General features: G+C 42.7%; 3 protein-coding genes across 7 annotated transcripts in view; all 3 read left to right on the top strand.

Annotated features, from left to right (window-relative positions):
• Positions 1–2,365: 2,365 nt before the first annotated feature.
• Positions 2,366–6,478, top strand: LOC135242294 (fibrous sheath CABYR-binding protein-like). 3 transcript variants are annotated; one of them, XM_064313313.1, is made up of 3 exons: positions 2,366–2,572; positions 3,258–3,294; positions 3,843–6,478. In XM_064313313.1, the coding sequence occupies exon 3, from the start codon at positions 3,849–3,851 to the stop codon at positions 4,239–4,241; it is 393 nt and encodes a 130-aa protein (XP_064169383.1). In that variant the 5' UTR covers positions 2,366–2,572; positions 3,258–3,294; positions 3,843–3,848; the 3' UTR covers positions 4,242–6,478. The 3 variants fall into 3 exon arrangements, with proteins under 3 accessions (XP_064169383.1, XP_064169384.1, XP_064169382.1); XM_064313314.1 differs by lacking the exon at positions 3,258–3,294 and having other exon boundaries at positions 2,367–2,567; XM_064313312.1 differs by lacking the exon at positions 3,258–3,294 and having other exon boundaries at positions 2,367–2,572.
• Positions 6,479–7,407: 929 nt separating this feature from the next.
• On the top strand, positions 7,408–15,324 carry LOC135242051 (transmembrane protein 80-like). Its single transcript, XM_064312939.1, has 6 exons — positions 7,408–7,778; positions 8,916–8,932; positions 10,164–10,257; positions 10,786–10,878; positions 13,020–13,221; positions 14,388–15,324. Exons 1-6 carry the CDS (start codon positions 7,760–7,762, stop codon positions 14,398–14,400), a joined length of 438 nt encoding a protein of 145 aa, XP_064169009.1. The 5' UTR covers positions 7,408–7,759; the 3' UTR covers positions 14,401–15,324.
• Positions 15,325–17,961: 2,637 nt separating this feature from the next.
• LOC135242033 (epidermal growth factor receptor kinase substrate 8-like protein 2) overlaps positions 17,962–23,720 on the top strand; it is a 34,043-nt gene continuing 28,284 nt past the window's right edge. Inside the window, exon 1 of one of the 3 annotated variants that reach the window (XM_064312903.1) lies at positions 17,962–18,323. The gene's annotated coding sequence lies outside the window, so the exon portion shown is untranslated. Of the gene's footprint in view, positions 18,324–19,040; positions 19,445–20,462; positions 20,529–23,720 lie in introns of those variants that run through there. The other 2 variants (XM_064312902.1, XM_064312905.1) reach the window with 2 other exon arrangements.

Raw genomic sequence — 23,720 nt, 5'->3', positions numbered from 1 at the left:
AGCAATTTCATTTAAAATAAAACATTTCTACTATCTTCCCAACGGGACTTCAATCTCATGTTGTACTATAGGCCTGCTATGCGGTACAGTACCCAAGCCATTGTACTATACTATATTCAGCCAACTCATACTGATTAAGACTAATGAATCTGTGCTGTATCTACCCAGTATTGATACAGGAGTCTAATAATAATTATACATATTTGAACTGCAGTTTATAGCATGGATTGGATTTGCACACAGATGTAATTGGCTTAGCGCGCATAAATTACTGACAGATGCATACTAATGCAAGTTTGACGCAATCGCTTTGAACCCCGTGCTTTGTATCTGGCTCCGTAGCTCTCCCTCGGGGTTTTTCCAGCGAGTGTAACCATCGCACCGTTTTATTTGTTCTGCGATGAATCACGGCGAACTGCCCTCTGATCCCATGCACTTCCGGTCAAGCTAGCGAGCGTCTCTAGCTAGCGAGCGTCTCTAATGAGCTGAGCGAAATGGAGGAGCATAGTCACAGCCTGCCCCCGAGAAACGACACAAAGAGAAGCTCAGCAGAGTCAAAATTTCATACAAGCTTCATAAAGGTGTGCTGTTCATTGCTTCAGGAATGATTGATGTATCTCAGGGCTGCCCAGTCCTGTTCCTGGAGATCTACTGTCCTGCAGGTTTTCACTCCAACCCTTACAAAGCATAGCCCACTCAGGGATTGAGAACCCAAGTAGTCATGAGGGGGAGACAACCATACCCACCTATCAAGAGCCAGCCCATGTAAAGTTGGGTCACAGCTGATTGACAGGTGACAGTAAGGAAAGGATACCACCCCACAATACTCTATGGCTACAGGCTTCTCCCACCTTGTCTCCAGACTGATCATAAGCCTTATATTATAAGCCTGAGCATAAAGGTGCATTTTAAATCTAGATTTAAATATTGAGACAGGGTCTGACTTCCTTATAAATTTTGTAAGGGAGTTCCACAATAGTGGGACACAGCAGGAAAAAGCTCTAGCAACCTTCAGGTTTTTAGATATTCATGGGACTACCAAGTAGCCTGCTTCTTGAGAACAAAGTTACCTTGTGGGCTTATAAGGTAAAAGCAGGTTAGTTACGTACACTGGTGCACATCCATACAGAACTTTAAAAGTCAGGAACAAAACCTTAAAATCTATTCTATACTTTATCAGTAGCCAGTGAAGCGATGCTACCTTCGGGGTAATATGCTCATACTTCTTAGTTCTCGTCAAGATACGAGCGACTACGTTCTGCACAAACTGGAGATTCTTTAACAAGGTATTAGAGCAGCCAAATTAGGGTTGAACTGAAAACCTACAGGACAGTAGATCTCCAGGAATAGGATTGGGCAGCCCTAATGTATTTGATATCGGGCTAGGAGTCTGGAGACAGGGTCACACCGGCCTGTAAGATCAGGTTGTGGACCCCCCCCCCCCCCCCCCCCCCACCCCTTGAACATGAATGACAGACGGAGCAAAGAGAAGTTAAAAACACAGAATAAAATGTAGTATGGAGGTAGAAATGGTGGAGAGGGATCACCGGAAATAACTGACAAAGGAAGTGGATGTACCTGGTGAATTATACCCATCGGGAATGCCTGATTAGCAAGTTAGGGTAATACCGTTAGAAGCTGTCTGAAAATTCTTCTCCTGAATCTTTATTTATTTTTTAATTCCTATAAATCCAATCTTTTATTCGCACTTTCCCCACAGTTCTTTAGATTCCCATAACATTGCCATCTGAACAAGTCAAAGAAAGAAGGTAATTTTGTTTACATGATTATATGTAATATAAAAAAGTAATAAATATTAATAATAAAACTATAATAAAGATTGAATTACAAAAAAAACAAAACAAAGAAAAAAACAACAACTTTTAAAGTACCCTGATGAATAAAATAGTACACTTCATGTATACTTCAGCATACTATTTCTTCACATGGGGTCACCTTGGGACATCACTGTGTCAGGTGATTAAACATTGGCATTACGCTCTCGCAAGACTGGAATGACTGGAATATTTTTGACACAACCTTTAGCAACTTTTGCAATGTGATCAGCTGTCATGGTGAGCTATTTATGAAAGGAATATTTCAATATTTCTGTATCTCGGTGTAGCAGCAAGATCCCCCACAACTGACACCATAAAACGTTATTGCACGTTACTGCAGGCAGTAAAATGAGCAATATATAGGACACTACATAGGGTCATAAAGCATACTAAAGTGATCTTGGCTCGTTTAAACAGACGCCAGTGCACACACTGCTCTTCACTGCCTTTCCACAGCCGAGAGCTGCAGAAGACCGGCATCACTTAAAGCGCCCCCCTTTTTCGGCAGCAGAGTGGTACGTTCCAGCCCTGCCGGTCCTCCTCCTCCTCCCGCTTCCTATCTCTCTTCCCGGCGCTCTCCGTCCGTCCTGTGACCCTGTCTGCGTTCTCCGGCCCTCGTTACTCGCCTTTTTTCGTTTTCTCTCTCGCTCTCTCCCTTCCCGCTCCTCCTCCGCTGATTCAGCCGTGCCGAGAGTCACGCCCCGAGGACAAACAGACTGAGGGCCAGAGGTAAGGTAAGCCGGACCTCTTCCTCGCAGCCAAACCGGGGATGAACTGCAACGCGCTGAGTGCATTTCGTGACGGGAGAAAGCATGCGATGATGCGACAATCGAGCAGAGTGATGTAATGAACTGTGAGCATGCCTGTGCCTATCTGAGAGGCGTCTGCAATGCGGCCCACCCCATGAGCAAATTGTTCAGTGATCATCTGTCAGCAGTATGCTATTCAGGGTTTTTTTGGAGAGCTGGTTCACGCTCATTTCACCCCCCCACCCCCCTCCGTCTGGGTCTTTCACCGCCCTCCCAAACCTTACCGCTGTGCACCTCACACCGAGAGACTGTCTCTTTATATGTGTGTGCAGGCTTATGTGTGTGTGTGTGCGTGTGAGTGTGTAGTGTACATACGGTAGGATGCAAGGGAGAAGGACACAGCACAGGTCAGGGAAAAAAGTGAACGTAAATAGTCCATCGATCATCCCTCCATTTCGTCTGCCTTTCTATTCTGTTGTTCTGTAGCCGTCCCAGTGTGTTCCCCCTTTCACCCCCCCCCCACCCCACCCCTTACCTCAGTTCTGCCTTTGCCCGTGTGGATGACTCATGCAGTTTGAACGTGTGGGAGGGCGCGCATGTGCGTGTGAGTGTGTGTGTGTGTGTGACGTGCAGTGTGCAGCCTCTGTAATTGAAGCACGCTGTTTTCTAGGACTGTTCCAGCTGACCTGGAACTGCAGTGTAGCCTGGTGAGTCTGCGTATAAAAATGCAAGACATTAATCTGCAATCCTGGTGCTAATCTGGGGCTGCCTACTCTATGGGATGCAGGGCCTGTAATCATTAAACTTCACAGAGCAGCAGAGCGGATCTAGGATCAGTTTAGGCTTCTAGCTCATAATGGATGATGTTAGGGTTTAGCCATGGGAAACCTGATCTGAGATCAGCTCTCCAGCTCAGTGGTCTGCAGCCCTGGTCCTGGACTGCCACACTGGGTCTGTTGGGTTCTATTTTAACTTGAACCAAATAACTACTCAAAAAAAGGAACAACAGCAGATCCTGCAGCAGGTCCCTCCAAGACCAGGGTTGGGGACCCCAGCAGTCCCTGTGGCCCTCCAAGACCTGAGCTGGGGCCCCCAACAGTCCCTGCGGCTCTCCAGGACCAGGGTTGGGGACCCCAGCACACCCTGCGGCTCCCCAGGACCAGGGTTGGGGACCCCAGCAGACATTTTCGGCTCTCCAGGACCACAATTTGGGGACTCCTGCTGACCTATGACCCCTGCTCTCTGTCTCTCTCAGATCTTTATGGAGGCCAAAAGCAAGATTGGCCCCGGGGCCCCCAAGAAACAGACAGAGAGAACAGGGAAGAAGGAAGCAGCCACACCCCGCAAGGCCAATGCTGCCCCCGTGGCCCCGCCCAGGAAGAACAACCCCAGCCGTGCTACCCCACCCCCGCAGGAAGCCCCGCCCCCAGAGGAAGCCCCACCCCCAGCTGCCCCTGCTGCAGAACAGCCTGTTGAGGATGGCGCACTGGAGCAGAACGAGACAGCCAACCACCAGCCACCAGCAGAGGGTGCCGAAGCCACAGAGCCCAAAAAGCACTGCCTGGACTGCCTGAAGCCACTCCTCATTGGAGGGGCTGTCGTGGCTGCTGCCGCCATATTGGTGGGGGCCTTTATGGTAGCACGAAGGAATTGAGAGGTGCATGAGCATTTTCTTAATGGGGGGCAATAACTTGAAAAATGCAGTCATATCCGCTGAAGTCGTTGGGTAATTGAATTTGGGCTGCTATGGTATGGTTTGGCCCGTAAATTACATAAATGCCCCATATAAAGCTTTTATATATAAATATATAAATGCTTCTACATTATGTTTAAATTTTATCCAGTCTGGTTTGCCAGAAATGCACACTCTTGGCCACCAAGGTCACTTATGATCCAACACATAGATGCAAACTCCAAAATGTCCATCAGTACTACATCAATTCTTCAAAATAACCTAAAGTTTGTAGCGATAGTAGCAATAATAGTTTTGTGCACAGTCCAAATTTAGTTGTTTGTTTCATGTTTGAAGTTCAAGTTTAGTTTGCAAGAACTAAAGCAAAATGTTCTTATACTTTTTTGTGGTCATTTTATAAATGTTAGGCTTTATGCTATTAAATGCAACGCAACCAACAACATCACTGATTTCTAAACAAGTCAAAACCATTTTGTTTTACAGTGCCCCACTTAGCTCTTTCATGACTACTAATGAGGTTTGGATGTTTTGGTTGTTTCCTGGTATTTCATCATAAATTATGCGCTGGCTGTATGTACATGCAAACGATAGTATATGAGGAAAAGTATACAACAAAATTAGCATATTTTACAGTTTGCCTTGGTTACATTTAGTTTGTGGGCTTTGTGGCCCCACAAAATTTTCTGTGCTGAAGTAATGAAGATATTCAATTGAAACTACATTTTCCAGGGCCCCTTTTGTAGATGTTTGTGTTCCAGGATATGCAGTGTATGTACAGTATAGAGATTAACAAGACCAGGTTAAAACCTAGTATATGGCTGGACCGACCCGGCTGACGTCACAGACATGCGCGGTGTAACTTTATCACTTACTTAGTCAGTCAGTCAGTCACAGACATTCGCATTTGTAGGGCTGGCCCCGCTGTTGCGGTCCAGCCAAAAATTCGGAATATTTTTCATAGAGTGAGTCCATTTTACAGAGCTCTTATCATGCCATGAATCAATATTCGGGTTCCCCAAAACCAGGGGTGGGCAAGGAGGGCTGTGTCTGTTTCTGGATTTCATGACTAACTTCTGTTCATACTTATTTAAGCAGCCCAGTCATTCATGTAGGGCTGACATTTTAACTGGATGCATAGGCAAGCTCATGAATGACAGCTGAAGACTGTTCATATGTTCCCATATGAAATGATGTGCTGTGGTTTCATCAGTGAGTTAATTAACTAATTAACTAATTGATCCAGTGTAATTAGTGGAAGACACGCCAACCCTTACAGAGTTTCCTCTCTTAATGCTGTATAAATCTTCTCTTGGTATGACCATTCCAAAAAATGGGTCACATTCATAGGAACTTAATTAATGCAAAATTTTAGCTGCATAATAGTAAATTCAAAACCTATGTCATGCCTGATCCTAGGAGATTTTCAAAGTCGAATCCAGGTACATCCATGACTCAGTTATACCATAAAAGCTTTTAAATGTATGAATTTGAATGTCACCAATGTCACTGAAACCTTGCGAATATTTTAAAATTAAATTTTAAAAAATTGTGCGATGGTGAGAGCACACTAATGGAGATTTTAAAATATATGTAAATGTCAAAATATACAGCAATATTGCAAAGAATAACATTACTCACCTGTTCCAATATGCAGTTAAAAAAAATGTATTGCAGAATGTATCAAAATAAATACGATTTTAAGGTCATTTTTCAAAGGTTCTGAAATCTATGCATATATTTACAGAATGAAAATGACAGTAAAGCAAAGACAATGTATTTTCTGTTACATTTGGATGTTTTAATTTATTTTGGACTGTATATCCCTGCACATACTTCCTTTTCATCAGAAATATTGTTACTGAAACCAATTTTTTTTGGCTCAAGCACTTTATGAAACTATTTATGTAAAAAAAGTTAAATGGTAATACATGAGATATGCGTTTATTGGTCAAGCAGGAAAACCCAGGCAAATCATTACAGATTTCCAAATTAATCTAGGTCAAATATTTAAATGAAAAAAGTATCTTTTCCAAATGCATGATGATGTCTTAAATGTCTACATACTGTAATTATTTGTATATAAACAAAGATAAGCTGTATATGTTTGTTTGAAGCTGTATAGGCACACACAGACATTGGCAATATGTACCTACCTGACTGAAAAAACGAATGCAATTAAACGGATTTGTTGTAATATTGCCGTGATTGTCAGCGTCATCGTATAACCCTGTTTAAAAGGCCTGGGTCAAATACGTATTTGTTTTGAATTCAAATGCTTTTCTACGCTTTACTGATCTTGCCTGGTGTATTGGAACCGATGAAATACTCTCAAAAAGTGCAAACCCCACCTTCTGGTCATATTGGCAGGCTCAATTACACCAGGCAAGATCAATGGAGCACAGAAAAGTATTTGACCCAGGTATGCTGGGCCTAGAAGTTTCTCTCCTCAACGATCCTTTAAATTCCTTGAGTTACCTTACGCTGTGTCTGTTCTCAGTGTACTTGACAAAGCAAGGATCTGTGATTTACAGCAAGTTTGACATTTCGCTTCACCCAAGAGAAGTGGAAAACTTCTGAGCCATCTGAGCTGAAAAAAAAGGCAAAATGGTTTTTGTTGCAGAACAGAAAGGCAGGAAACCTGTGTTCGAAACAGAGAACTCCCGATGATAATCAGTGAGGTCTTTCTTGACCTTTGGATAGTTAGTAGGAGGCTTACATAACATTGTTGGCGTTGTTCAAGCAGCATGCTTAGGAGTTTGGACCACATTCTCTGGTGGTTAGATCCCTTGGGCCTACCTGGTACTTGTGTAGTGCGGTCCCTGCCACTCTAAAAGTAGCCTGCTCCTGATCGCAGCCCAAACAGCTATCATTAGTGACTCAGAGAGGACCCTCTACACACAATTAATAACACATAAGCCACTGGTTCCAACCCTGGTCCTCGAGATTGTATTGTATGTCGCTTTGGATAAAAGCGTCTGCCAAATAAATGTAATGTAATGTAATGAGGTCTGCACCCCAGTATGTTCTCATTTTAAATCTAATTTGGCACACCTGCCTCTATTAAGTAACAGCTGAATAAGATCTGTAGCTTTTGAATTAGATGTGCTTGGTTCAGGTAGGAGTGAAAAACAGCAGGACGTCAGATCTCCAGGAACAGGGTTGGGGACCACAGAAATAAATGATCTGAACAGATTGGCTTTTGGATACAGTTTGTGTTCATACAAATAGCCATAGCCATTATTTTTGTAAAAATATAGCTTGAGTTGGATTTTATTTTTTAATTTTGGAGGTTGTATCACACCCTATCAATACAATTAAGTCTTTGGTATGAGCTTGCATACTGTTCAACTAGTGTTCAACAGAGCTCAAGTGTGCCGGACGCTGCGCGCAGCCCCTAAGGCGTCTTCATCACGCAACTGCGCAGTGCTTCCACAACCCAATCTGTGTGATTCAGATTTCCGGGCAGCATGTAGTTCAAGATGGCGGTAGTTAGGTCGGGTAAGTAGACGCGTTGCTATAGATACAGTTTTGGCTCTCTGAAGTGAAATACCACATTAAAGATCGCAACAGAATAAACTGGCTGGACTCAAAGCGCTGTCATACATAACAACGTTACCATTTGTTAGTGCTCGACTAAAATTACCAAGTGTTGGGCATCTAAGCGAAGTTATAGCCTAGGTAGCTACCAACAAGCTAAATCTAGCTAACTGTACTAAACTAAGTTGGCTATAAACATCTGACGGAAACCAGAAAGCAGGTTGACGTTTGCTTAGTTTTAAAGTGTTACTTAGCTATGTAGTTATTCAGCAGATTATAATCACGGCTAATAATTAGACTAGCGAACGTTATTCTACCTACGGGACTCAAAGATGTGCAATAAATTAATTTCCACATTTTCTCCCTGATACGTTAATAATGCTTGCCCATAGACGTAGGCTAATGACTTGACTAGCTCTAATAATAATAAACTAATTTATGGGAAAACATGAGCTAACAAAAAATGATCCCTGTAATGAGTATTTTCAGAAAATCATAAGCCTATCTATATACATAACTTATAAAGACGTTTGTTGACGTGCACCGCTGTCATCATAAGGATTTATGCATAGCAGGTCTACGGTTGACAGATACATGAGGTAATTATGCTGTAACATTAGCTGTTGTAAGTAGCCTCGAGTAAAATGGAAAAATGGACATTGGGATGCTAGAAGGCTGGAATATTGGTTATTTTCCAGGGTAACCAGACACGCGCTGGTATAGATTCCACTGCACTGCAGACGTGATCAAAGAAGATGATGTATCCGTTTTATCTGTCACGGCGTGCGCAATTACGCGTCATCTCATCTCTTAGTCCTTCATATGAACTTATAAAAATAGGCGACATGTGGTGGATGCTGCTTCAGAGAGTATAGTTATTTAGGGAGAATTGGGTCTGGGCTGAAAGCTGTTAGGCGGAACACGGTAGAAGGCGGACAACTACATTTTAGCTCCTTAGTAAGATGTGTAGAAATAAGGGAACAAAAATTTACTTGTACGATTAATTTGCACTTTAGCTTGCGATGTTTGATTAAGGTACGAACGTGTATGTATGTTTCTGACGTTTTTTTCACTGCAATCTCTGCTTTTTTATTTCAGGCCGAACGTCCACTGTGGTATCCTTTCTCTGTCGGTCACGCACGCATTTCTCGCTCTAAGCCTCGGATATTGCAGCTGTAGTATTCATTTCATAAGCTGACGTTTATGCTTATATTTAAACTGGAAGTGTGAAATTAAACTGATCTTATGCGTCATTCTATCCATGAAACGCCTGTCAGAGGAAAGGCATGACTCATCCTTACCATTTTTAAGGACACAATTCGATTTCGGACCACCTGACAAAAGGCATCATCTATGAAGCCATATTTTACATTTTATCCCTGGATCTGTGGCCATTTTAGGCATTGGAAGCAAGGTGAACGGACTATTATCCAACTAAATACTTAACAACTTTTAGGCAAAGGATCAAATAAACCAAGCAGACACTCCAGCTCTCCTGGACTGCAGCCTGAAACATCACTGCCCGTATTTGGTGTGGAGCTACCATTTGTTTTCATGATTGGCATGCAGGAGGCGGGAATAAAATGTGAACTCCCACATGTTTACGCACATTGCGTCTCTGAACGTATGTGCTGCAGTGGAATGCTGTGCTTTGTTGAGTGAAAGTTGGGCTGCGTCCGCAACAGCTTGCCTACTATTGAGTATATGCGTGGAGTACACTGGAGAAAGTTGTTAAGTAAAGCGAAATTTTCTCTAAATGTAGTGTACTTAAAATCCCAGATGATATACGTATTTCTGGGGTTTCGCAGAGTGTATTCAGGAGCACACTTTACAGGAAGTAAACCATACCATACCTTTTTATGAGGTTCCACAGAGGAAGAGGCAGGGCCAACTTTGGGTCTCATAAATGAGGGAGGAAGAGGCAGGGCCTTTTTACTACTAGGGCGGGGTGTCTTACGACACTTCCGCAGTGCATTACATTACAGGCATTTAGAAGACGCTCTTATCCAGAATGACTTACGCAACTTTCTACATAACATTTACATTGCATACATTTATACAGCTGGATATATACTGAAGCAATGCAGGTTAATTACCTTGCTCAAGGGTACAATGGCAGTGTCTGATCTGGGAATCAAACCTGTGACCTTTAGGTTACAAGACCAGCCCCTTACCCATCGTACTACACTGCAGTACTGTTGGAAAATAGTATGGAGGATATTTTTGTGCACTAAAAAATCCACACTAAACAGTAGGCAGTATGTTTAACGGACAGCACATGTTTTGAGGACACGGTAGTTAGGAGGCCGATTCGGACGCGGCCCTGGCCTTAACCCCGGCTCCCAGCTGTCCTCCGTGCCCTTCCAGATAACGCTCTACCTGTCGGCCGTCTACTTCCTCTTCTACTTCCTGTCCACGCTCTGCATGATCGTCTACAAGAGTGAGTAAAGAGGGTTCTCATCAACTTGCACCAGGTGATGTTCTAGGGAAGGTGAACACAAGGGTGCGTGTATGCTGAGAGTTCATTTGAAAATAGATAGAGAAATTAGGATTTTTTAAAAGCTTTTTCCCTTTTCAATATCTGTGTAATGTGCCCGTAACATTTACGCATGTAAATTTGATACAAAAACAGTGCAGTGATTAAACCCGAAAAATAAAGTGCAAGTAGCCAATGAGATATAGGTTCTTGCCATTGTAATTTCTTATTACCTGAATTTTTCATATTAAGAGTATGTGGGCATGAGGGCGAATCACCCTTCTTATGTAAAAACCCCTGGAAGGCCTATTGGCTGAAATGATAGCTGACAAATAGTCAAATAAAATCATGGCTTTACCTTCAGAGCATAAGTACGTGAGTTTTCATGCTTTATTTTCTTGAAAACCCCCTACCCTATTTACGTTGGCTCTGCAGAGTTGCGTATGGATTGCTGATGTTTATGAGGCTTGTTGGTGTGATGTGTCTCTCCAGGCCAGGTGCTGAGCTATCCTGATGGAAACCTGACCCTGGATCTGTGTCTGCTATTCCTCATGGCTGCGCTGGAGCTTCTGAGACTGTACTGGGGTCAGTGATAGAGGAGACATGACTCTGGGGTCTGCGGTATGATTCAGGGCTGGGGCTCCTGAGACTGTACTGGGGTCAGTGATAGGGGAGACATGAATCTGGGGTCTGCTGTATGATTCAGGGCTGGGGCTTCTGAGACTGTACTGGGGTCAGTGATAGAGGAGATCCAGATCTGCTCAGTTTGTGTGCCTCGGCACATTTATTATTTTCAGTGAGAAAAAAGGAAGTAGAACTCTATGGTGATGGCATGGAGTGGCGTGAAGTATGTGTGCCCTCAGTTGTGTTATAATTTACGCTGATGTTGCTCTTTCTCTCACTTTCACTCTCATCTTTCTATCTTTTTCTTTGTATCTTGTTCTCCTGTTCTTTTTCTCTTTCTGGTTGTCTCATTCTCTCTCGTTCTGTCACTCCATCTCTCAATGGCAATCAACCATTGTTGCAAAAGTAACACTATATACAATAAACAGCATATACTTGTAAAAAAAGAAAAGCTATTTTTTTTCTGGAACTGATCAGATTAGGACGATGTTGATTTGTTCATTTTTTCTCTCTCTCAGCTCATAACAGGCTGTCACATGCTGTGCAGATGACTCTGGGAGTTCTGGTTCTTCTCCCAGACATACGCGTAATTTGCCATCATATGTTATGCTGTCATATGATGCAACGCTGGTTTTGACTTTACCTACGAAAGCTTGTCTTAGATAAACATAAACAGGACAGGAGAGAAGAGAGTGGAGTTCAGTCTCTATTTCCCCTGATGCACATCGTTTATAAAATCTCTCCTCTCTGTCTCTTCCTCTCTCTATCTCTCTCTGTCTCACCCACTCAGTTCAATTCAATTCAATTGAATGTGCTTTATTGGCAGGAAATACACATAGTAGATATTGCCAAAGCAAACGCACAAAAACAAGTAGTGTACCAGTACAAGTAATGCATGGACAATAATTAATGCAGTCACAATTACAATCAGAGATTCAAATAAAATTAATAAAATAGTGTCACTCACTGTCTCTCTGGCTGTGGTCACTGAGCCTGTACTTGCTAAGGTCTCGTCTCTGCTAAATATCCCGGGCTGTAACAAGATATTCAGCTGATTTGTATTCTCGTTTTAGGGCCAGGTGGCAATTAAGCTTGTTTTGTGTTTTGGTTTGGCTGTTCCAATGTTACAGATAATTGCTTTTTTTTTTTTATTAACAGTTTGGTTTATTCTGATTTGTTTTTGTGAAGCAGTGCTGGTCTGAGATATGTTATTGTTAGGTGTGAGACTATTAGTTGTTCTTTGTACCAGCTGACTTAGTGGACTCTTTTCAGGATTCAGCTCTTGGGTTTGAAGTGCATGTAAATGTATAGTTGTTTCGAGACTTGATTTGAGATGCATCCAGAATTTGAGTGCCCTTTTTTGTATATTTATAGCCAGTGGAAATCGTCCTAATTCAGCCCTGCATGCATTGTTAGGTGTTAGTCTTTGGATGTTTAGAATTGTTCTGCAGAATTCTGTATGCAGGGCTTCAGTTGGATGCTTCTCTTATCTAGTGTAGTCATGCTGACTGAGTGGACCCCATACTTCACTTCCTTATAAAGCAATTGGCAGGATTACACTGTAAAATATTTTTGACCAAATTCTAATTGGAATATCAATCTGGTAGAATTTTTTTGTGATTGCACAGAAAGCTCTACAGGCCATTTCTTTCAGTGAATTCACTGCCAGACCAAAGTTTCCTGAGGCACTGATTTTCAGTCCTAGGTAATAATAAAACATAGTGTGTTCTAGGGTGGTGTATCCTAGAATAATCATGTGTCTGCTTTCCTAAGATCTTGCTTTTTTTTGAAGATCATTATTTTAGATTTTTTAGGGTTTACTGTCAGGGCCCAGTTCTGGCAGTACTGCTGTAGCAGATCCAGATGCTGCTGTAGCCCCTGTTCAGGTGGCGACAGCAGCAACAGGTAATCAGCATAAAGGAGGAATTTAACCTCCATCTCATTTAGTGTTGGGCCAGGGGCTGTAGATTGTTCTAATAACACCGCTACCTCATATATTTAGATATAAAATAGAGTGGGGCTGCCTAACACCACGCTCTTGAGTGAAAAGATTTCTATCTGTCTCTCTCTCTCCCTCTCTCTCTCTCCCCTCCTCTCTGCAGGTGTGAAGGGGAACCTGCAGGAGAGTGAGCGGGGTGTGGGGGCGAGTCTGGCTATGACGGGGGGAACGGTGCTGCTGTGCTTGTACTTCCTGCTCTGGCAGTCCTACGTGCTGCGAGCCGACGTCATCATCAACGCCGCGCTGCTGGCCGGCTACCTGCTGGCCTTCCTCCTGGGGTTCGTCACGCTGGCGCGATTCGCCAGGTCAGGACCGCACGACCGCGAAAGGGGCACCGGCAGAGAACCGCACAGAACCGCAATCAAAACTGCACAGAACCACAAACCAAATCGCACAGAACCACAATACAAGCCACATAGAACCACAGTCCAAACCGCAGAGAACCACAGTCCAAACCGCACAGAGCCACAGGCAAAATCGCGCAGAACCATAATCCAAACCACACAGAAGCATAATCCAAACTACACAGAACTGCGGTCAAAAACTGCACACAGCCACAATTAAAACGGCATGCTTCCCTGAAAAAAATTCACTAGACCCCTTCAGGCTGATTTGGATCATACAGTCAGCAACCGAAGACATGGTCTTCAACGATTTTCATATGAGGTTCAGCGTATGGAGGTTAGAACATATGTTGACAGCTTCTGCTATCTCCGAGATTCGATGTGTCAGATCTTGAGTTTAGAGTTCAAAGGCGAGACTGATCCACTCATCCGGTGCATAACTCGTCGTTATGGAAACGGTCATCTGATTTATTAATGGTTGTTTTGATGTTGACTGTTTGGTATTTATTCAGTAGCAGTCTATTAGAGATTTAAAAAAAAAGAAAACTAGCCATCCTAGTTTTGGTAAGTAAAAATTCTAGTGTTTAAAATGTTCTTAGAAATTTTATTTAAAATTTATGAGGCTTAGAAGTCCCATTGAGGTATAGAATCTCTTTACAAAGGAGACCTGGACAAGAAAACAGCACAATAAATACATACAAATGTCCTTCCATGCATGATCTATACATGCTTATCCTGGGTAGGGTCGCAGTGGGTGCTGGAGCCTATCCCAGCATGCATTGGGCGAGAGGCTGGAATACACCCTGGACAGGTCACCAGTCCATCGCAGGACACACACACCATTCACTCACAAACTCATACCTAGGGGCAATTTAGGCTCTCCCAGTTAGCCTACCTTTATGTCTTTGGGCTGTGGGAGGAAACTGGAGTACCTGGAAGAATCCCACGCAGACACGGGGAGAACATGCAAACTCCACGCAGAAACTCCGCACCACTATACTGCCTGTACAATTATCATGCAATAAAAACAAAGAAAGAAGGAAACATGCATGCTTCAAATGCGTATTTGCGATGCAAGGTTATTGAGGATGGCAGTTGAGTGTGTGTTGTCTGCTTGTGTCTTGCAGTGCCTACGTGTGAAAGAGTTCATCCTCTCATGCCTCTGCTGCTGACTACGTGGGACGCCCCTGGCTGCTGCACCCCCCCCCACCTTCACAGCAGCGGGTTCAATTCACCATTGGGACGTCCCGTTCTGGATCAGAGGCATTTGGGTTAAAGTCATAGGGCAGGTTCACATTGAGCTGTTCCCTTTGCTGCGCCTTGTTCCAAAATGAAAGGCAGCAAAATTACCCTCTTTTTTCCCCCCCATGCCTCAAAATGGATAAAAACATTTTTTTACCTATTAATGTATGGTCCAATGAAACCCATCCCTGTTCCCTGATTGGTCTGTGGTGATTACATCATAGACATGCAGCTCATCACAGCTTCCCTGATGGTATGACAGGTTTCATGGTGGTACCCATACCCCTGTTCCATGCAAGTGGGGGACAAAAAAATCCCATAATCCCCCACGCACTGTTTCCAGCGTGGGTGCAGAGCGGCCAATGAGTGCCCATTGTGAGCACCGCCCACTGGAAACTGTCCCAACCAGCTGCTTATGTGAGCTCCAGTGGGGGTGTACCTGCAGAGCACAGTGCTGTAACCCTGCTGTCTGATTCCGAACTCGCTGGCCTACTGTTCCAGCTTAAACACACGCTGGCCATAGAATCGCGGCGAGTTAAAAGCACGATCAAAAGTTATTTTAGTTTTTATAATTTTTTCACATAATTTCCACAGTTTTTACACACAATTGTGTGTGTGTGGTGATGTGGAATTACTCCGGCTGTAGATTGTTTTTCCAAACACCAGGGGGCAGCAATGCCCCATAAATTGGGACTGTGTTGCTGCAACTGGGGTTATTGTGAATACCATCAGCCTTCTCTGCAGGCTGATGTACTTTTATACTTTATTTTTTCACCTTTTTTCTATTTATTGATTTTGAATAAATGGATCTTTGTACTTTGAGACAGTTGTGTGGAGGATTATTTTCAAAAACGATATTGTGTAGTCATGGACTGTCATCCATCAACATGAGAAAAGTTAGAGAACACACAAATGAAATGAGACAAAAGGCAGTTTACCTTCATAAATATGGCAATGGCGGTAGAAAAATATATTAATGTTAGAAACTGCCTATTTCCACCATGAGAGCAAATTAAGAAATTTAAAGCAACTGGAACTGTGGTGGACCTGCCTGGAAGAGGATGCAAGTGTATTTTGCCCTGACACACAGAGAGGAGGTTGGTTCAAATGGAAAATGTTTCAACAAGTATTGCTGTTGGAGAATTGCGGAAATTTGACCAAGGCACTGGCCTCAGAACTGGAGGGCGCTGCACTGTGGCTGCCTACTGCTCCTGAGTAACCAGGATGGGTCAAATACACTAAAAGTGTAAAGTGTCTTATCTGTCAAATAATCTGCAATAAGTATTTAAAAATAAACAACAAAAAAAAAAGTTTTTTTTCATGTATTCGCCTCATAAATAATGGAAATAAATGAATTTGAATTACCATATAATAATAATAATAATAACAATAGCAATAGTAATAATAATAAATACACACACGCTGTTTAAAGGGAACTTTATTATTGGTCCTCCCGATAAGGAATAATTTATCTATTATCACATTTGTGTCACATACAGTCCTGTGGGCCACAACAGCTCAGATGAACAGTGCAGGTAAAGATTAAGATTCCACAATATGCTGATTTTAACTTTAGAAATTTAAAGAAAGAAAAGATGATGTCGTCATTACATTTTTTTTTAACTAAATAGACACTTCGGGGGGGGGGGAGTTACAGCCCAACATTTTTTGGAAATTCCTATTGATTGACAGGAGCAGGGTGCTTTCAGTGTCCTCTGCGGCCTCTGAGACCAGGCCGTCCCTCACCCCTCATCAGACAAATCAAGCAGGGACTGAGAATGAAACATTTCACGGATGCCAAGTTGCGAGGGCCAGTAACTGAACTGCTCAACCATGGCTGAACAAAACCAACTCATTTGAACTATGAAAAGGACAACTGCTGTAAAAGACAACTAACTCCTGTACTTTGCTTGACTCCATCCCATGACCAAATATAACCTCCACTGGCATATTTGAATTACGGTGCAAAGATGCCGTTTTCGACATGGTTCGAGTTCGAGTTCCCTCAGTGGGTTCATTGTATTTACTTTCATCATTACAATTAAAATTATTGTAGAGTGTAAAGAACACTAAAAACTTTTTTTTTTTTTTTCAAAAGTCTTGTTGCCTACGACCTTTCAAGGCCTGAAACCTACTGCTGTAGAGTCCGTTCCTCTTCCTGAAGCAGGTTGGTTATACTTTCCAGTTCCTTTTCAAGGCTTCCTCTGTCAGCCTCCAATATCTTTTTTTGCTGATCCAAGTTAGCCTTCGATTTACCGTTCTCCCCTTCCATTCTCTTGCTGTGTGCCTTATAGAACTTACAATATTACTTTTTGAAGAAAGAAATTGCGAAGTTGCACGGCACAAACTTGACTACACGCACAGGATAATTCATCAGCCAAAATATTCTCCAGGGATTCTCAGTTGGAAAATTGCTGCAATTACTTGCACCTCGGGGTCAACAAGAATCCAAAATCGGAATTAGACTGCCTAAATCCCGTTGTGAAAACCTGTGGGCTAAACTGAAGAGGGGTGTCTACACGTCAGGACTCTGGTGGATCGGAAGAGATTCCGCAAATGGGAATCGTCTCCCATCCCTAGCAGTGTGTTCTCCAAACTCGTCACACATTACAGGAGAGTTCTCGGTACTGCTATCTTGGCAAAGGGAATGTTCACAGAGTAGGCCTAGGCTACGCAATACAGGGGTGCGAATGTTATGTCTTTAAATTTATTTTAGTAAAATATTTTTCTTTTAGTATCACAAAATGTTTATGCAATGTTCTAATATTGCTGATCATAGAAAACATTTGATACACAATAAAGTGAATTCCATCCACTGTTTTTTTTTGTTAATATTATCCGAGGATGCTACTTCTGAAGGGCATCGTATATTTTGATTTGATTGTATACATTTGTACGATTTTCCCGTTAACGGAATGTGATGGTGTTAAATGGATTTCCACATTGACAGCCGAACCCAGTTAGTTCCCTTCTTTGTAAGTGAGGATATGATATAAAAGACATCGGAACTCCAAGTTCAGAGCAAAATTCAATAAATAATTTTGAATTTTTGGAATAATTCTGGAGTAGGCTAGATCCGAAAAACACCATAATCCATAATCGGGTGCTAAAACACCTGCACTTTTGTGCTCCTTTGATTTGATGAAAAATTAATATTTGTATTATTATTGTTGCCGTCATTCATTTTGATAAAATATATTCTGTACGACAACTGGGTGTCCTAAAACAGTTTTGCTAGGTTGGCGTGCCCTTTTATCACTTTGAGCATGTGCTCCTGAAAAGGTCTCTGCATATGGCACCTCCCTAAATAGGTTACCCATACAGACTGTGTCTGCGTGCACTGTGTGCAGGTGTTAATGATCAGTCCTGAGTTCTCAGCATTTGCACAGTAAATGTCCATGGTGTGTCAACCTTTCAGAAATACCTACTCACACGGTACTTTTTACTCAGAACAACTTCATTCAGCAAACTAAAGACTGCTGAATGTGATTCATCTCGCGCCATTAATTAATTAACTGACTGCAACAGCTACCTAATCCTCGTAACGTTTAGCGACATATGAGGCTAAAATCAATGTTGTCTTTTCTAGCACGCATCGATTTTGTGTTCAGACACAAGCTCTAGCCTACAGCAACTCAAAAACATGCCACGGCAGTGGTGACCTGATCAATTTTGGTTGATTCTGCAGTATCTATCTGCCGCGTGTTAAATGCTACGCAGTTAAACTGCTCAGTGTCTCGGTCTGAGCTGTTTTTTTTAAATAAATCCTTAACAGCATCATACTCGTGAGCACAGCAGTGTCGATGGCAACGAATGCATAGGTAAGAAATGTAAGGTCAGGTAAGAAAGTCTGGAATTTAAATAAATAAACGTTCATACAGCAGCCAAATCTTGTGTAAAAGTACCAAGTTTAGTTGAATGACGTTGCGGAAAATAAGATAACTTTTACAGTTCCCACACAATATTTGAACGTAGCCATAACATTTTCCGAATAAAAACGTTTTAATTGTGCACATCACCAAATCATAAACACAGATCCCCTGTACATAAATAGAACGCTATTTATTAAACAAATTCTGACGTTTTGAAAACTCTTGTTTTCAAAACTTGTTTGAATGTTTGTTCAATCGCATTAAAAATTCTGTTCGAGTCTGTCGAAGAAAAATGACAGGGTTTATGAGTGGCTAGTTATGTACATTCAGTGTTTAAAAAAAATGGAAATAGCCTACAGTTCACTGGTCATCAGCATTGTGTTGCCAACGACCTTAATTCCGACCAACTAAATATTTTGACTGTTCAATGTCCCAGTTACTGCTAGGCTATTATGATTATTTTGCACTCGCTATGCTGACATGCGCATCAACACCAACACCTTGGACAGGCGAAATTCAAATACATGCAATATTTTACCGTTTTCACGGTTTGTAGGCGCGTTAGAGGAAAGGACAAGATTACCTTTGCCGCTTAAATCCGAGATGTATTGCTGCTGCTCTTCAGCAAGTAATACGTAAAACTGCGATGACAAAGCCCCTCCCCTTGGAGTCGCGGGTAAAGTTACCTGAGAACTCACCTGTCACTCAGTTACCACAGGCACTTGCGCTGCCGCCCGGATCAGCTAGGACTGGGAGTTTTGACACGGATAGTCCACTGCGACGAGCTCGACTCAAAATTTACAATTTGACATGAATTCGTTTAACGTGTTTAAACATTGGAGGGGAAATTAACAATCGTCGGCATCGCATTGATAAGGAGGCAGCAGGCAAACAGACACCGAGAGAACGCATTTCCCAGCCCCTGGAGCAAAGCACAGACTGGCGTTTGAAAGCGGATACTTTTGTTATAGACTGGGATGGCACCTTGACGCGTCTTGTCTGTCTCAACAAAGACACAGGCTCACCAACAAAATTGCGTACAGGAGATAGCGCTGTGTATTCTGTAGAAGGTAAGATATATGTGTGTATATTTTAAATGATTTGCGAAGCATTGGTAATTAACTTTTACGTAATTACACATCACTGGAATTGTCTGTCGGAAGTACGCTGTTTTCAAATGTTGTTTTCGCTTATCACAAACAATATGCGCAGCCACCCAGTTTACGTATGTCATTTTTGGGCAAATTTGCTATGAGCTGGCCATCTCCCAGCAAATTATAGACTACTTATAAGTGAGCATAAGAGAAATTGTTTTGTAACTTAACTACCTTAAACGGAGTTAGCCTACTTCAAGACAAAATATTCACATTAGACTATAACATTTACAACAAGCCAAAATAAAGAAAACTTAAATCCATTAAAATCCATTATAATCAGGCTACATAAGACAGGATTGTTAGCGCGTGCGTGGTGACAGCTGTCCGAAGATACTGTTGGAAAAGGTGGATCTTCAGTCTGTGAGCGCGTGGGCAATGATTCTGCTGTGTTTCAATCCAATGTTAATTCGGTGTTAGCTGACTATTTTTGGCACGTTTGTATTTAGGACGATTGTGGCACAGGCTACGCAAAGCCACTTATCTCATGACCTGGCATTTTACACGTGCAAATTAAAACACGGTGGTGGCCCGTCCGTAACCCAGCTGTGTTCTTTGTTTACTACCCATAGACAGCCACTGAATAATAGTTTACAGTGTTCATGTGGTGATTTTCATGTCATAGTTTCAAGGCACTTTACAGCTCTGAGTTACGCAGGCCTGGCCACCACAAATGTGTATGCGGGTGTTATTGTCTCAAAAACACATGAATATAACTGATCCACTGATGTAGCCGGTTCTCATTTGTGCATCGCCTGTCGCTTGCATTTATTTGTGGATTTTTGAGACAAAACTCGCGGCATGATTTGAAGACAAATCCACAAATAGGTTTTTTTTTGTTTCACAGTGTCTAGATCATCCAATCAAATTTTAAGGCATTCTTTTTGCTTTTGATTGTGTTGTGTAGGGCAAAGACAACCGCTCGGTTGGGATGATTGCTGTAAAGGCTGCAGTGACTATTTAAACCCTACATGCCACACACAGTACTACAGGAGAACCGGTGACTATTTTACACCCTACCGACTGCACACAGTACTACAGGAGAGCCAATGACTATTTTACATTCTACATGCCACACACAGTACTACAGGAGAACCAGTGACTATTTTACAGCCTACAGGCCACACACAGTACTACAGGAGAGCCAGTGACTATTTTGCAACCTACTGACTGCACACAGTACTACAGAAGTGCCAGTGACTATATTACACCTTACGGGCCACACAGAACCACAGGAGAGCCAGTGGCTATTTAAACCCTAGAGTTCGAACTGTACTACAGCAGACCCAGGGGCTATTTTACACCCTACAGGCCACACAGTACTACAGGAGAGCCAGTGACTATTTTGCACTCTACAGGCTGCACACAGTACTACAGGAGAGCCAGTGACAATTTTACGCCTTTTAGTTCATACAGGGATCCTTAACATTCCTTCGGCTTCTTGCCAAGATAGACTCTGCCCACCTTATGTCAGTAAAATACCAACATTGTTTTAGTATTTGAAAAGTATTTGCTGGGAGTGAACTGGCTTTGAAAAGTTGCATGTGACCTTTTGCACTGGCAGAGTGACTGCAATGCTATCCAGCAGCATAGCGCTGGCTGAGAAACAGGCAAAGGTGCGGAGAAATGAACCGGCTGGTACTTCTCCGTTTGTGCCGAGCCCGTCTCCCGTCCAGAGGAACTCTGTTTACAACCCGTCGGTCAAACTCTTAATCACGGTAATTTCGAGATCAGTGCAGGGAGTAAATAAAAGATGAAGTCACCCGGGTGAGCTAGGGACAAAATGCAGAGGCGAGACTACAAGGCAAGAGAGGCACAAAGGAAGTTGCATCCCATAATGCACTGAGTTGGGTTAAAATACATCCCATAATTCACCATGTCAAAAAAAATGCTTGATGTATGTATAAAATGGTCATATACTGCTATAAATCTGGTTCCCCACCCTATTCCTGCAGATCTATTGTGCTGTAGGGTTTCACTCCAACCCTCACAAAGCACAGCTCGTTCAACGGCTAGAGATCTCATCCACCTGCTAATTAGTAGAGTCAGGTGTGTCAAATTTGGGCTGAAATGAAAACCTATGGGAGGGTAGATCTCCAGGAACAGGGTTGTGAACCATAAATATCTTAATTTATGGGATGGACAGTAACCACATGGTAGTGAGGTTACACCCTTTGAAATGACTTCACCCCTATTGGTTCCATTTTTTTAAATTCCCTGTACATTGAAAACAGGAAATCCAGATATTGATCCGGTGGATTGAGAAGAGTGTCAGCAGTGTGTGCAGCACCGGCTTTGGGAACCCAGTCATTTCTGCAGTCCTCTGTGAGGATCTGGGTGCATTGGCGCTGGGCGTGCCTGCCTGTCGCTCAGCTATTCCTGGGCGGGTGGGCGTGGCGTGGAACATTCTGCCTGTCGGATTTAATTGAGTTGGTCTCATGACCTCCATGAGAGACACAGACATTGCTCATATGTGCAGGAATGTAGATAAAACGGGTCGTGAACGTACGCATGAATAAGCCGCTGTGATTCGGCACGCAGGCGTGTGTCTGAGCGCCTGCGTTAGCAGTTGCATTGAGGAACGGGGCTGACTGGCAACACCTATGGAACACACACACACTGCTATATTGTCACGCGCACACACACACATGCACACACTCACACAAACCGTAGTGTCACACACACACACACACTGAACTGTGATGTTGTTGCGTTGTTGCCGTTCTCGTTGTTAGTGTTAATCAGTTTAACCATCAGGGTCCAAGTTGAACTATGCGGTTGTTCCCTGTACTTGGACCGGTACTTCTCTCTAGGGTTTTCGTCATACTTGTTCCTGGTTATGGTTACACTTTGTTAGACGTCTGCTCTGGAAAACCTCCAAATGCCTGTAATGTAATGTAATGTAATGTAATGTCACACGCATACATTTGTATTACCAACTAGCAGCTGTTTTAAGTGCAAAAACAAAAACTAATCATTCATAACTCTTATCCTTGCTGACAGTACATTTTGTCATTTAGCAGATGTTCTTAATGAGAGTGACTGATTGCTTTGATATAACTGCACTCACACGCCATTCGCGCTGCTGGTATTCTGCTGATGCTGTTCAGGTTTGCTCAAGAGCACCAACAGCAGTTCCCTAATTGGGAATTAAGCCTGCAACCTTTGATTTAACCCTTTAAGGTGTAAGATCACAAATATGCGATTAGAATGTTCGGAACTGAACATTCTACGGCTGATGTAACAATCACAACTGGTAACTGAAAGTAGTGGAGTTCTAGATCACTGGCTTAGAATTTTGAAAAAAACATTTTTTTTTTAAAGTACTCTGCAAGGAGTTTGAAGCCTAGTTTCTTAACTGTTTTCCTGCCCTGCAGTGGACAAGAAGACAACATTGTGCTGGTTGCTTTGATTTGTTTATATCTGGTGGAGGCTGCTGCTTTCTGATTTGCATTAAAGGATCCTGGCCCACAGCCAATCAAGGTTCTGCATGTTGAATTGGGGAAGGCAGCTCCGTGTGACACCAGCCCAGGTTTAACTGGCATGGGGCAATGCGTTCCCTGGTTTGGGAGGTGTGTGCTGACTTGTTTGAGCAGCATATTTTGATCAGAACACTCACAGTGACACCAGAAGCAAACAGAAGCACACTGGCAATGTTGTTCATGCACCGTCTGCGTTATTACATTGCACACTCACATTGTGGATTATATTTGCATTGGTGCGGTGATATCCAGAATAATGGATCCCATCGGATACCAGAAGAGACTGTTTACTCAAAGCCTTCATTTGCACCATTCCTGTAAACAATGTAGGACCCGCCACTATAGTACCCAAGTTGCCCTATCACCCTTCAAAGCTGGCCAATTTGTGTACAATATGTTTTGTTAATGCCAACCCGCAAATCAATCGTGTGTACATTTTTTCCAGTGTTGATTAGTTACGGATTTAGACGCAGTTTAGGAAACAACTTTGTTTTCAAGCCTTTACTTGTCCTTTATTTGCTATGTTCACTTTTCTAGATCATTCCTGCGTAATTTGCAAACGGTCACCCACAGCGTTTCACTTTGAAGCACTTTTTCAGCTGTGGCAACTGCCACAAACAGAATAACATCATCACTGGGGTGTGTCTTCATAGTGACACTCCCGACCAATCAGTTGTGCACACACGTACGCACATGCACACAATGTAATA

Source organism: Anguilla rostrata, chromosome 16 (genome assembly GCF_018555375.3).
Source record: "Anguilla rostrata isolate EN2019 chromosome 16, ASM1855537v3, whole genome shotgun sequence".
NCBI lineage: Eukaryota > Metazoa > Chordata > Actinopteri > Anguilliformes > Anguillidae > Anguilla > Anguilla rostrata.
Note: the sequence above shows the minus strand (reverse complement) of the source record. Positions and strands in the feature narration are given on the sequence as shown.